The sequence below is a fragment of the Hakea prostrata genome, chromosome 4 (assembly GCF_041222555.1).
Source record: "Hakea prostrata isolate BN-2017 chromosome 4, UWA_Hpros_2, whole genome shotgun sequence".
Classification (NCBI taxonomy): domain Eukaryota; kingdom Viridiplantae; phylum Streptophyta; class Magnoliopsida; order Proteales; family Proteaceae; genus Hakea; species Hakea prostrata.
The window spans coordinates 11,919,847-11,933,589 of NC_142603.1; the positions used below are offsets into that span (position 1 = coordinate 11,919,847).

General features: G+C 37.8%; 2 protein-coding genes across 2 annotated transcripts; both read right to left on the minus strand.

Annotated features, from left to right (window-relative positions):
* Positions 1–699: 699 nt before the first annotated feature.
* LOC149017920 (L-ascorbate oxidase homolog) lies at positions 700–3,986 on the minus strand. Its single transcript, XM_089152247.1, has 8 exons — positions 3,461–3,986; positions 3,230–3,339; positions 2,864–3,134; positions 2,653–2,755; positions 2,221–2,569; positions 1,748–2,113; positions 1,479–1,557; positions 700–1,361 (listed from the first exon to the last, which is right to left on the minus strand). Exons 1-8 carry the CDS (start codon positions 3,593–3,595, stop codon positions 1,158–1,160), a joined length of 1,617 nt encoding a protein of 538 aa, XP_089008373.1. The 5' UTR covers positions 3,596–3,986; the 3' UTR covers positions 700–1,157.
* A 5,019-nt stretch (positions 3,987–9,005) lies between these two features.
* LOC149017921 (L-ascorbate oxidase homolog) lies at positions 9,006–12,933 on the minus strand. Its single transcript, XM_089152248.1, has 9 exons — positions 12,825–12,933; positions 12,098–12,276; positions 11,842–11,951; positions 11,339–11,609; positions 10,826–10,922; positions 10,352–10,697; positions 9,809–10,174; positions 9,637–9,715; positions 9,006–9,526 (listed from the first exon to the last, which is right to left on the minus strand). Exons 2-9 carry the CDS (start codon positions 12,239–12,241, stop codon positions 9,323–9,325), a joined length of 1,617 nt encoding a protein of 538 aa, XP_089008374.1. The 5' UTR covers positions 12,242–12,276; positions 12,825–12,933; the 3' UTR covers positions 9,006–9,322.
* Between the last annotated feature and the right edge of the window lie 810 nt (positions 12,934–13,743).

The window sequence follows — 13,743 nt, forward strand, 5'->3', positions numbered from 1 at the left end:
AAAATTTGGCCCTCGCCCCAAAAAGGCCATCGCCCCAAAAAGGCCATGTACATTTAATAATCAGAGCCAGATGAAGTACGGTTTGAGGTTGTTTAAAACACAAGTTCTCTAAGGTCTGATGGGTTAACTACCCAATTTTTCTATAAATCTGTCTTTCTCTCCAAGAATAACTTTCTAGATGCCTTGTTTAATGAATTTTTCAGTTTCTTCTTTTGGCCAAAAAAGTTTATCCTACATAGAATTAAGATACAACATTACCATCACTATAGATGACCATATCCACTACCACCTTTATTTTGAAATATTTTTGCTTGAAAAAGCATGTTAGTTGGGTGATGGGCTTTGTGCTTTAGAGATATTGGTCTGGCTCAATAATGCTCTTGCTATAAAAATCTCAATAATGCAACTGAGCTTTCTTTTTAGGTTCAATGATTAGAAAACAGTAGAAGTGATGTTTGGTATTAGGAACATTAGGATGTGATGTTCAAAGGTTGAACCACCACATGATTGGCCAAAAATGAACCTAACTTGAGCTTCAAGTCACTTCCACTGAAGTTTCACTTTCAACCATATGGAAGGCTACAGGCCTAAAGGAAGCTTTGATCCTAGTGGGGTTCATCTGCTTTCTGTTCTGTGTATCAAATGGAAGACTTATCTCTTGGTGTAATTAATAAAATCTTCAGTTTTTTCTTTGCCCAAACAAAAAAAGAAAAAATTGGAATACAAATGGGTGAAAATATAGTCTTTGAAAAATTATTATTATGCCTAGAATCAAACAGAAGAAAACATAGAACATGGGAATTTTTTACATTGTCTTCACTCCTCTGTTCTGGGTTGCAGAGTTGCAACTTTCATTCTTCTTGATGATTAAGATCTGAGACATTCAATACACCTGACTGTGCTAATAGGAAGTCAAGTCATTTCAGGCTAGAAGTAGATTACAGAAGAACAATCATGAAAAATATTTATTGTGATTTAATTCTAAGAAGAAATCTCAACACAATGGACAACTGAAGACATTTTCGACTGCTTTCTCCTGATCTACTCTCCATTTCCATGTTCATTTTCAGTCACACCCTCGTGACTGGTTTACTACAAAGATTTCAATTTCTGTCACAGGAAAAGAATCCCACAAATTACATATGATGATGGGTTTTCTATACTTTATGACCAACAGCTCTGCCGCAAAGGATTGCATTTTCAGGGATATCATACTCTGTGTAATAGCTTTTCTGATTGTTCCAGACTCTGACATACAATTGTTGCCCAAGATACTGTCTAGCCCAAACCTGGGATCTTAAGTGCCACATACCCTTGTTGTCCAAAGATACCAGAATTGCACTCCAAGATTTCGGATACACCTACAGGGTAGTAAAGAAAATGTCTGATCAGTGAAAAAAAGACTTTGTGCAAGGCTGGAGTATTAGAGCTAGTAAGAATAACTTCACAAGATCAATGCAAGAAGTCCCTTCAGCTACCTGAACAGTGTTTCTGGTTGTAGCATCATTCAGATTGTAGCGTTTCCTCATTGCCGGCGTCCATTCCTTTGATCCAAAGCTGTATATTTCAGGAAAAGATTTTAAGATTTTGAAGAGATGAGAAAAACTCATTAACTTGATTGGGACTTCAAATTCAGAATTCCTGAAGGGTTGGATTTTAATGTTCTCCCTTCTCAGTTCTCAGTGAGACCCACATCCCAAATGTACCAGCAAAACAAGAAGTAAAGAGAAAACCAAGAAAGACTCACCCAACAGTCCAGAAGTCATAACCATCAAGATGCCAAGATTGGATGCTCTTCTCATAGTTTTGGAAGACGATTTCCACGAAATCATGGAGTGTTGTGCCTACGACGGAGGCGCCGAAGTATGGAGATCCGGAGGTTGGCTTGTCTTGGATGGTATTCAAGTCAAAGACACCCGGAATGTTGTAATAGTCAGCAAGCTTCAGAGGAGTATCTGGGTTAACATAGGACACCCTGTTTACAGCATATCTTAGCTTTCCATTCATCACACTACCAGAGTTGGCCAATATGAGTGTCCTTGTTACATTGATTGTTCCATAATGGTATGACCCTTGAGGGTTTGGCCTGGCTGCATTTGCTGTCAAATTCCACCTTTAAAAGGTGAAGAAGAAAAGAGAAAAAAGAGTGTCATTAGACCACCTTACCAATACAGAAGCAATTCTGAGTACTTCTCCAATAGTCCTAACAACATAACATACCTAATACTCCTTGCTTGCTGCATAGACCAGTGAATTTGGTAAGTAGGACCCCAAGGCAAGGGTCCTGTGGCTTTAGTGTGAGAGTTAGAGTAGTGAAGTACTGCAGTTGTAGTAAGATAAGTAGGCTTCGTGAATCGTGAAGAAGCGACGATGAAATAGTCTTTCGCTGCTTGATTCAAGGTTACCAGGACACCCACAGATTGACCCACATGCACATCAAGAGAATCATATAGTTCTTGCATAGTATGAGATCCTTCACATTCAACTAACTTCATTTTATGGCCCTGGATCCTGAAGTTTATTGAGGTTGAGAGACCCACATTTGAGACCCTGAACATGTATGTCTTTCCTGAACAAGATCAATAAAACATCAATTTATTGTGAACCCATAAATATTTTTATGTACAAAACAGAAAACACTTTGTTATTTACCTTGAACACCAGTGAAGGTAGCAGAGTCTTTCTTGCCATTTATAAGAATGCCATCAGGTGAAGAAAGAGTCTTCTTCCCTGAGTCTAGTGTTTGTTGCAGCTCCTGCAGAACATAAAAAAATCCAACTCATTTGAATCTATCTGAACAACCCAAGCCCATTTGAATTCAAAAGAACTAGAAATCAAAGCTTGATTCATATGCATTACTGACCTTATGACTTTTTGTGTACCAGTCACCTATAAGCACAGAATACTCTCCATCAGGGTAGGGGTATGGTACTGTTATGACAGACCTATTGTAGACATTTAGTGCCCCAAAGCCACCGGCTGCTTTTTGCAAGCCTGTTGATGGGTAATACGAGAAGGTTCCAATCTGATCTTTCATCTGGAGATGGTAGGTGAAGTTCGAATTCGGCGAGATGGGGCAATTGGTTCCAAGCACTCCATCTTGCCATGAGTTCTTCCTTTGCTTGATTCCATGCCTAGTTTGACATTAAGACATCATTCTCAGTGAGTACAAAACAAATTGGGAGAGCAACAGAAACAAGATATCCCAGAAAGATGGTAAGAGTCCAACCATGTAAAGAGGAGAGGCTCGTTGAGTTTGTTAAAAACATTGATGATTACATTATCATTAGTAACAGAGTCAATCTGGGGACCTGGAAACTGGCCATTGATGAGGATCCCCTGCAACAATTCAAAAGGAATTCTAGTTAGCATTACAGACAGATAGAGCTTGTTGGGTTCAAAAATCAAATGGGTGTTGAGAATTTGATGGAGTAGGAATCATGGGTATTAACCAACTAACCTGTTGAGAGACACCAAGAGGAGCAATGGTTCCATAGGTAACTACAAAGGTGTAAAATCTGTAAGGGTCTTCAGCTCCTACAAGCATAACACTGAAACAAGCCAAGGCTCCCAGAATAAAATGCAGGGCCGCCATTGCTTGTCTCAATTTCCTCGGAAGATCACCGAGCTTGATTCAGTTCAGTACACGGAGAAGAACAATTAAGAAGGAAACAGAGAGAATAAGAAAGGCGGGAAAGCAGAGGCAGATACTTATACAAAAACTGTACCCAGATGAATGAAGTGAGAGAGGAGAAGAAGGTGAGGTTGGAACTGTACGCGTTTAGAAATCTTAAATAAACTCAATCAGAGAGGAGAGAGGAAAGAGCAGAGAGAGAGAGAGAGTAGAACTCATTTGCGGCGCACTCCATGCTTATGATATGTTACGCGCTCCATGCAAAATAACTGAGAAAATTGAATTTCTGGAAGTTCCCAGGTGATCATAGAGCGAGAAAAGTCTAAAATTTCTTTCTGTTTTTTATTCAAGGGTGTGTGAACTGTTAAACTAAAGATTTGTGTATTTGTCGGTGAGGGAATGATGAACTGGGTAGAGTTGTGACTGGTGAGCTATCTAAGAGAATTGCCGAGAAGGGCGCAGCAGAGAACGGATCGGCCATTAATACCTATGTAATTAAGAAATGCGATTAACATTAATAATGATAATAATCAGAATAAAGTAGGATTGCAAGTTGCAGGTGAAACATTAGAAAAATAAAGCAACTCACCAATGGGAACTGAAGAGAATTTAAGGGTAGATTTTAGGTGATTCAACGACAGCAAAGATGGATTGAATATCACATGTGATAGCGAAGACATTGGGAGGTTTCCATGGATCGGGTATCTCCTCTTTTCGGGTCCAACAAACGCCAAATGCTGACTCATTTATCATCTCTCTGTATGAGAGCAGACTTGAATGTCGCACATTAAATGCATTGATGCTGCCAATGGTCGAGATCAAAATCTCGATTGAGATTTTGATCTTGACCGTCGGTCTCGTAAATGGTTGAAAAGGAGACGGATGGTCGAGATTTCGATCTTAACCATTGGCAACACACTGATGTACATTTAATGCGCAATACTGAAGTTGAACTCTTCTCTATCATCTCTCTTCTATCCAAAAACAAAAAAAACATCTCTCGATCTTTGTTTACCATAATTTTTTTTTAACTCAAAATTTACTGAGATAACCCACAAAAAGGCACTAGAGCCTTGGTCACGATAATCAAGAAACCCTCCAGGAGCTCAACAATGCCCTCCAGGAGGGTGACCGATAAAACCGTTCTCTAGAGTGATGTGTGCCTAAAATTACATGTGATGAATTTTAAAGAAATGGCAACATTGAAAACAATGTCTTGATGGAGAGTGTGTGTGTGGAGTAGTGGAGAAATACGGAATATAATTCTACTATTACAAATAATGTCTTGACGAAAGATTTTTATCCTGTTGATTTCTGACATAAAAATGGACCACCTATTTCTTTATAGACGAGCAACACATGTCTAAAATTGAATCTAAGGGTTGAAATTGAATTTGAAATATAGAAATCCATTTGATGTTAATACACCATATGCCACATGAATAGCTAGGAATTTTACCATGGCCCTAAACCCTAAACCCTTGACTTGTTTCAAGAAATCAACCACAAATCTTAGATCAAGTAGAATACCTGGGATGCTTGCCACTGGATCACATGGTTGACTCCAATTCAATTAAAGGGCAACAGGGTGTGCCAACCAATGCAGTTTGACTATGTCAAAAGTGTTTAAACATAATAAATAAATAAATAAAGGGAATCTCATTAGATATGGTGATCCATGGGTGAGGGAGTTAACCTATGGTTAGTTTGCTTTGATTGTAAACAACCAAGTTGCTTTACTTCTCCATTGAACATTTAATGGCCCCACCTGGGGGTTTCACATGAGAGAAGAGAGTTGGTGGCTTCTAGGATCTATAGCTGTATTACCATTGGAAAACTATATTGAAGATCCATAGCTGTACCTGTAAGCTGTAATGTATCCCAAGGAGAGTCAATTGGACATTAAGAATTCTCAATTTTTTTGTTTAGAGATTTTCTGTGTGCTGTTTGAATAAAAAATTGACTTCTTATAGCTCAAATCCATCACCCAGATAACCCTCTTCAGCCACCCCTCTTGTTACCTATCTCTCTCCCTTCCAAGGGATCACTGCATCCAAGGGTGTGTTGCATCTAGTCTGCTTGATCGTTAAATGATGTCAAGTGGTATTTTTTAATTACAAATAAAAAGTGGGGTGTCAGTGCTTTAAAGCCTTCATTTTGAGGTGCCAATGCAATTTGTTCAAATTTTTTTGATGAGAAAGAAAATAAAAATCTTACTTAGAAACAGTTACATAATAGAGTTTGTGGTTCCAACCTACATTAGAACTATTAGCTATTTTCTTAGCTAGACTAACTTAAGTTTCCTAGAGCATGGGGCAGTTAAACATAGAATACTTAATTTTGTTTTGTTGCTTCAGTCACAACTACTAATTGGCCAAGGTCTAGTGGGTTTAGGCAAGAAAGTTAACAGTTTAAAATTGTTGCTCCATATTTCCTTAATTGCAATCTTCATCACTTAAGCTTTATCCAATCCTGCCTAGATTGCTACTAAAAATTGCCTCCACTGCATCTGCGTTGTCAATTCCTCCATATACAATATTTAAGCAATCTAAGGAATCTACAATATTTAAGCAATCTAAGGAGGACTTTGCTGCCAACACGGAGCTGTTATAGTGACGAAACCAACTCCTCTCAGTGAAGAGGTCGTATGTTCAACTCTTGTTAAGGCATATTAATATCCATATCCCCCGGCTTAATAGAGCTCCTTTGTACCTGAAAAAAAAAAGGACTTTGCTTGGGTCCTACGCATTTACCGTCAAACCATCTATCGGATCAGACTTACAGTCGAGATTTTGGATCCAATGATACGAAATCTCGGCCTGACGGTATGACCCAAGCAAAATGGATCTAAGAGCCTTACTAGTGAGATACCATCACTAACAGCCTCTACCTCCACAAAAAAAGGATCCACCAGGTGGGCAAATAATAATTTTAGCCATGCTACTGATCTGTTCGTCTTTATGCAAAGTCCCTCAATAATGAGGGTAAAGTGATAATTTACATGTTTCATGTTTCATTTTAATGTAGGGTAAAGAAGAGGAAAATAGTTTTTGTACACTAACACCTAAGTGTCACTTAACACCATTTAAATTATAAGATCAAACACTAATGATTTCATGAAGTACATGGCATCATCATAATTATCCCTAAGTTTTATTATCCTATGCAAGGTCTATAATATTGAATATCACATAAGTTAAGTGGCTTTAAGAGTGTATCGTCTTGTATTGAAATCGAATATTGTATCGTACTGATCAATAGAGAAATATATTAATATGTCTCGTATCGATTGTACTCCATTAGGTAGATCGACCAATATCACATCGTATCAGATATTCAAAAAACCTAAATCTTTTGTCAACAATAAGTCAACTTTGAAAAATTTTATAGTGAAATTGTCTAGTTCCTCGTACTCTCGTCTCTACTTCATTAGTATAATATCGAATATGACATGTAAGCTAATAATGTTAGTCAACGCTTGCTAATCGTCAAAGCTTTTGCCCTTAAGAACTGAATACAAGCTGTCTCATTGGTTATTGGTAAGTTAGTAACTAGATATTTTTAAGGAAAAATAAACTTTTCACATGTGTAACATGTATATCACATAAAAAGGTTGCGGATTAGATTTACAAGAGAAAAAAATATTTTTATTTAATCACAATCTTTTGATGTGACCTGTGAATATGTGTCACACACCCTTGTGGCGTGTTTCGCCCTTGAGGCGAGTGCTATGTAAGCCCTTGTGGCGTGTCCTTGTCTGCGTAAAATCTCCGGTGTCCGCCTTTTTGGTGTGTCTACCTAGGCAATGGTGGTAGATATGTATATCATATCCAGTATGCTTGTCTTTATTGGGCTTGATCCATCCCCTAATTTGGGTTTTTTTCTTTTTTTGTTTGGTGTTTTTGTCAGTATTTTCTTTCAAGTTTATGAAATGTTGAATTTTTGACAAAAAAAAAACTTCAATAAAAATTCTTTTAATAGTAAAAAAAATAATTGTAAACAAGGTAAAAAAAATTTTAAGACCAAAACTAGTAGTTACGTAAGACCCATTCAAAATTTCATGGGCTGGGCTGGGCTGGGCTAGCTTTTAAGTTTTTAGCTGGGCTTAAATCCTATAACAACTTAGGGCTTGAAAAATCCAACTATGGCCAGGCATTACCTGGATTTTTATTTGCTGCCTGCTGCTGCCTGCAGTGGCTAAGATGATGCCAGGTGTAAAACTCTATATTTAATGGTTGCAAATTAAAATGTGGTGATATATGTGTAAATAATAAAGAATTAAATTACAATAAACACCTTTTATTTATCTAAATTTTTATTTTTAAATCCCGATTCTATTTATGGAAGGCAACTGTAAGTTCTTGATCGAAAAATGAAAACAAGGGATTAAAGTGAGTGATTATCCTCCTTTGTAATATGAACAGAAAACCTTTATAGCCTCTGATTTTTTCAAAGTTTTAACTAAAAAATAGAAAACTTCAGATTTAAGGCCTTTCTTCCTTGGGAAAATTACAAGATTGGATACATTTAAGTTTTCTTTTACAAAACTAGCTACCTAATCTTTCACTTTACAAAAGTGGATAAAATCATGTTTGGATTTTCAAAACTAACCACAACAGTGACTCTACCCTCGTTCATGAACGATATATTCTTCGCCCTTTGAGAGATCCTTAAAACCCACAATTTTTCCTTCAGTTCCGGCCTATCTAGATCCAAAAACCTAGATCCACCCAACTGGTAGCAAGTCACGTTTCTTCAGATTCTTTCCTTCCATAGCTTTTTTTACTAAAAACAGGTGGTTTGTTTTGTGAATTTATTTTACAAATCTCGGTGGTTTAGGATCGGGTAAAGCAGGGATTTTATTTTGTAAATTTATAAAATATCAAGGACTTGTGTATCATTATTAATTTATTCAGCACTGTTGGATTGGTTTCTATATGGGTGAAATAATCACCATCGTTAGCTGCGGGCAGCAGGGCTGCTGCAAATAAAAATCCGACTTAACCTGAACTTCTTTGACCCATCCCCCAAGTCCAAAATTTCTGATCTTGGGGCAGACCAAGGAACACTTGGGGCAACAGCAGGAGTGATCATTTCGCCCCTCTTTGTTTAGGCACACATCAACCGCACAAACAGCAGGGAATGGCTTGGAAGCCCTGCTATGTTGCCTACATTGACCCTGGAAAGCCCTTGTAGATGAAGATATTGATATCTGGTACGGATTGTCATTAACAATCCCCCAACATGCTACAAATTTTTTTGGCACAGATAGTAATAAACAGTCTCTTTTAAGAACTGAGGGAGAATCCACTTTGCACAACTGATAATAATTAAATGAAGAGTATTTGTGCTTAATGAACCATACAGCAAAGCAGATGTTTTATAGATAATCTAAACCAGCTGCTTCAGATCAATAGATGTTAGCAAGGGGGCAAAAGGCATATAAACATATACTTTGCATTGATAAATCTTTCTTCTTTAACTAATGGGCACATGAAGGAAATGGAAAATACTTAGAGAAAGCAAGGTTAATGTGAATAACTGAAGAAATTTTTACAGCTCTTACTATAACAATACAGCAACATAAATAAATTAAATCAAGACATTTCCTTCTTCATTCTTCCCTCTCTTTCTTACAGTCATACCTTTATGACTGAAAGAACCAAAAACATTAAAAGTTAAGACAATCTAAGTATGCTTTCCTGCAGCTTTCCCACAAAGGATGGCATTTGAAGGGATGTTGTATTCATTAGCAAGGCTACTAGTTGCGGTCCAAACCCTGAGATAGAGTTGCTGACCCAAGTACTGCCTTTCCCACATTGCAGACCTCAAGTTCCACATACCTTGGTTGTCCAGTGACACCAATATAGCTGTCCAAGAATTTGGATAAACCTACAGGGGAAGTACATATATTAAGAACCAACCCTAAGACTATAGCCTGTTGGAATCAATCACAAGAAAACCATAAACACCAAATGCATTTTCATATACAGCTTCAGTACCTGAGCAGTATGTCTGGTGAGTGCATCAACTAGATTGTATGATTTCCTACTGGCTTGTGACCATTGTCCTTGTCCGTAACTGGTTTGAATTCCAATTTGCATTATCAGAATTTCAGAAATAGTAACCAGATAGAATTCTGAACAAAAAAAGACCAAACAAATATAGGCTTACCCGACAACCCAGAAGTCATAACCATCAAGATGCCAAGACTGGATTGTGTTCTCACTGTTTTGGAAGACAACCTCAACAAAATCATGGAGAGAAAGAGGCATGACTGAGGTGCCATAGAATGCAGGACCCTCTGTGGGATTTGCCTGGATAATGTTCAAACTGAAGACACCAGGGATGTTGAAGTAGTCAGCAAGCTTAAGAGGAGTGTCAGGGTAGATGAAAGAAACCCTATTTACAGCATAACGCTGTTTTCCGTTTATCAGAGCTGCTGAGCTGGCCAAGACAATCGTCTTTGATGGTGAAATTTTCCCATAATGAAATGAACCTTGAGGATTTGGCCTAGCTGCATTTGCTGTCAAATTCCATCTTTTCAAAAAGGAAACAGAAATGGAAGGAGAATTCATTAGATTCAAAATTGAAGGCATTGATGTTGATTTCTGAGTTTTGTTAACCCCCAAAAGCATGTTTACGAATTATGTTGAGACATATTGCCAAATGAACAAATGAAGTACCTTCAATGTTCTAGTGCTCAAAAAATATTACCTGAAGGTTCTGGCCTGCTTCATAGACCAATATATTTCGTAAGTTGGGCCAGCAGGCAATGGGCCAGAAACTGAGGATTGAGAGTTTGAGTAATGTAACACTGAAGTTGCTGTGAGAACTTGCTTTGTGAAGCGTGTAGATGCAACAATATAGTAATCCTTAGGAGCCTGATTCAAGGTGACCAAGACAGATATTGATTGGCCAACATGTACATCAAGAGAATCATACATGCCCTGTATGACGTGAGATCCTTCGACCTCAACCAGTTTCATCATGTGTCCCTGAATCCGGAAATTGAAGGAGGTTGCATGGCCCACATTGGAGATCCTGAACATGTATGTTTTACCTGAATATGGCATCAATATACCTAGGTCAGATATATCTGGATAAAGGATTATTCAACATTTAACCATCATCTAAATCAGTCTGGAGAGTCAATAGTCAATCAAAGTAATAAGCAATTAAGTAATGTACCTTGATCACCAGTGAAAGTAGAGTGAGCTTGACCATTCATAAGAAGGGCATCAGGAAAGGGAAGAGTTCTCCCTGAATCCAGTAACTGTTGTAAGTTCTGCAAAAACCAGAAGCAACTTCAATAGAAACCAAACAGGCAGGTTAACTAAACACTTCTCAAAATCATTTTGATTGGTCGATGCAACCAGGCCAGACTCCTAGAAACTATTCTGAACATTTTGACATTCTGACATTCCGCTGAAATAGGACAACGTGATTTCAGTGTGGCTCAAAAGTCAAGTGCAATTTTGCTTAACCAAACCTCTCAGATTTTGAGAAAGTTCAAGTAATGCAGGAAGAAACAAATCCAGTGCTTTGCAAGAACTTAACACTGAGAAGTAGTTTTACAACACAAGAATGTCAGCCGGGCAGATGGCTGACATTATCAATAACCCATTAATTAACTAATTTCAAATGGGCAATCATGAGAATGGTTATGCTAAAAATGCAGAAGGAGAGGGTAAGCTAAATCACCGTGTGGCTTTTCTTGTACCAATCTCCAATAAGCAAAGTGAAATCCTCGGCAGGTCGAGGATATGGGACTGGAATCACAGACCTTGCATAGACATTCAGCCCTCCAAACCCACCAGCTGCTCTGTGCATTAGAGTTGAGGGGAAATATGTGTAGGTACCAATTTGATCCTTGGTTTGGAACTTGTATGTGAAGTTTGAGTTTGGAGGAATAGCACAATTAGTCCCAAGCACTCCATCTTGCCATGAATTCTTCCTCTGCTTAATGCCGTTCCTAGTTATCAGAGTCCATGATTTCAGAGCAACCAAAATCTCATCAGTAGTTAAATCTCAAAAAAAGAAGGAAGCTCAGAAAGTCTAAACTTCAAAGATAAAGAATTCAAAATTGGGAAACACAGAAAATGCTTCATTGCCAATTATGCCTTCAACTGCAGAAGTATATATTTCCCCACTAATGAAAATGATATGGAAAGAGAACTAGTTACTGAAATGAGAGTGAGACTCACCAGGTTAATAGGAAAGGTTGGTCGAGCTTATTAATGAGGTTGAGGATTATGTTGTCGTTGGTGACAACATCGAGTCTAGGACCAGGAAATTGGCCATTGATGAGAATACCCTTTAAAAGCAAATAGCCAAAACTATATCAGAATGGAGAAAAGCTTAAAGCTGATGTGAGCTCAATTGAACTAACAGAAATGAAAGAAAGCCTTTTGCCTAAATGTGTAAAAACAATACATAATTCTCAGTCACCAAAAGACCAACCTGTTGAGGAACACCAAGAGGATTAATAGTTCCGTAGGTTACAGTCCAAGTATAGAATCTGTAAGCGTCCTCTGCTTTCACCAAAGAAATACTAAAGCATGCCAGAAGCCCAAAAATCATGCGTAGCACGAGTGTTTTCCCCATTTTGTCACCAGAAATGTATCCTAAGTTTCAAACTTCTGCATAAATAACCCCAAATAAGATGGCCATTGCATAAAGGAAGGTACATTACAGATTTAAAATTCAAACAATCACTTTTCCACAAAAGAATGTAGAATAACATGAAAAAGTGAAGGTCTGAACAATGTAGTTTTTTTATTATTTTCTCTTTCAAAGACGAAAGCTCTAAGAAGTTAAAAACAGCTCAGTGAACCCATCGAAGCTTACAAATCAAAGTCAGCAAAAAGCTACATTCACCAGAAAGAGAAGAAGCCGAAAACGCATTTCAATCAAAGCAAACACACTAGTTAATAAGTGAAGATCTGCAAAAATGTTTTTTTTTTTTCAAATTTCAAAGCCGAAAGCTCTAGAAGTTAAAAACAGCTCGGCAAACCCATCAAAGCCTAACAAATCAGAATCAGGAACAACTACATTCACCGGAAAGAGAAGAAGTTGAAAACCCATTTCAATAAAAGTAAACAAACTTGTTACTAAGCCATGAAAAGTCGAATGGAATGCTAAAGTAAGTAAAACCTGTACAGAAGAAAACCAAGTGATTCTGACTTACCCAGATGAGAATGTTCTGGTTTTCCTCCTCGACAGATTCAGCTAAAGGACCAGGATTCTAGTGATCTACTGAACTCCTCATAGACTCTGATGAATCTTTGAAACGAGTAGCAGCACACTTGTGCTTAAGTAAGTAAACTGCACTAGGGCAGGGGTCCACAACTTTGACTCATTGAAAGCATGAAAAGAGAGAGAAGGAAGCACAGGACAGCGAGGGAGGGCCAGCACAACAGTTCACGCGGTTTCGCATAATTATGGAATGTGTATGATATCTTGGTACCAAACGTAAGGAAGAAGAATTATGGACGTAAAAGTAATGCTATAGCCTATCATGAATTCAATTTCCACTAATCACGGTCACCAAAAATTAAAGAAAGAGAAAAGGATTTATGTCTTCTCTCTCTATCTTGGAACTTTAATTAATCTATTCGGTTTCATTTATTTATGGGAGATAGAATTGGGTGGTGTGGGTTGTTGCATCAACCGCTTGAATTGAATTTTATCTGGGTTTTCACATGCATCACAAATTTGAACTCCCCGGTCCCCAACAAAATCATCCGAAATTCAGGAATCAGGATAAGAAACCAGTCTCTGCAAATTCAACTCTGAGTTGTGTTTTTCTTTTTCAATTCAATCTTTTAAGTTGTAAAAATACTTCTTTTTTCCGTCATCTAGGGTTTTGTGTGAAAAGCGTGTGGTGGGTAGTGATCAGTTAGGTATGGGACGATTGGACTCAGAACATGGAGCTCTGCTGCATCAGTGGATAGATTTGTGTGGTTTCGTTTTATCTCCTTCATCTAGTTCCCGCGCTCTGTCGCTTTTGCTGGGATCAATCCAATCATTATTAGGGAAATCATTCATTGTTTAGTCCGTGTTTCTGTTAATTAATCTTCGAATAAAAGCGAGACAAATGGAGAAAA

Bases quoted from the DNA above. Each gene is read 5' to 3' on its own strand.
- LOC149017920 (XM_089152247.1), bottom strand. From the start codon at position 3,595: ATGGCGGCCCTGCATTTTATTCTGGGAGCCTTGGCTTGTTTCAGTGTT. The intron at 3,135-3,229 runs GTTGGACTCTTA...ATGTCAAACTAG, and splicing joins GAGCCTCTCCTCTTTACATG to GCATGGAATCAAGCAAAGGA. The intron at 2,570-2,652 runs GTAAATAACAAA...GATCTTGTTCAG, and splicing joins TACCTTCACTGGTGTTCAAG to GAAAGACATACATGTTCAGG.
- LOC149017921 (XM_089152248.1), bottom strand. From the start codon at position 12,241: ATGGGGAAAACACTCGTGCTACGCATGATTTTTGGGCTTCTGGCATGC. The intron at 11,952-12,097 runs GTTGGTCTTTTG...TTGCTTTTAAAG, and splicing joins CTCTTGGTGTTCCTCAACAG to GGTATTCTCATCAATGGCCA. The intron at 9,527-9,636 runs GTACTGAAGCTG...CTTCCCCTGTAG, and splicing joins TCACCAGACATACTGCTCAG to GTTTATCCAAATTCTTGGAC.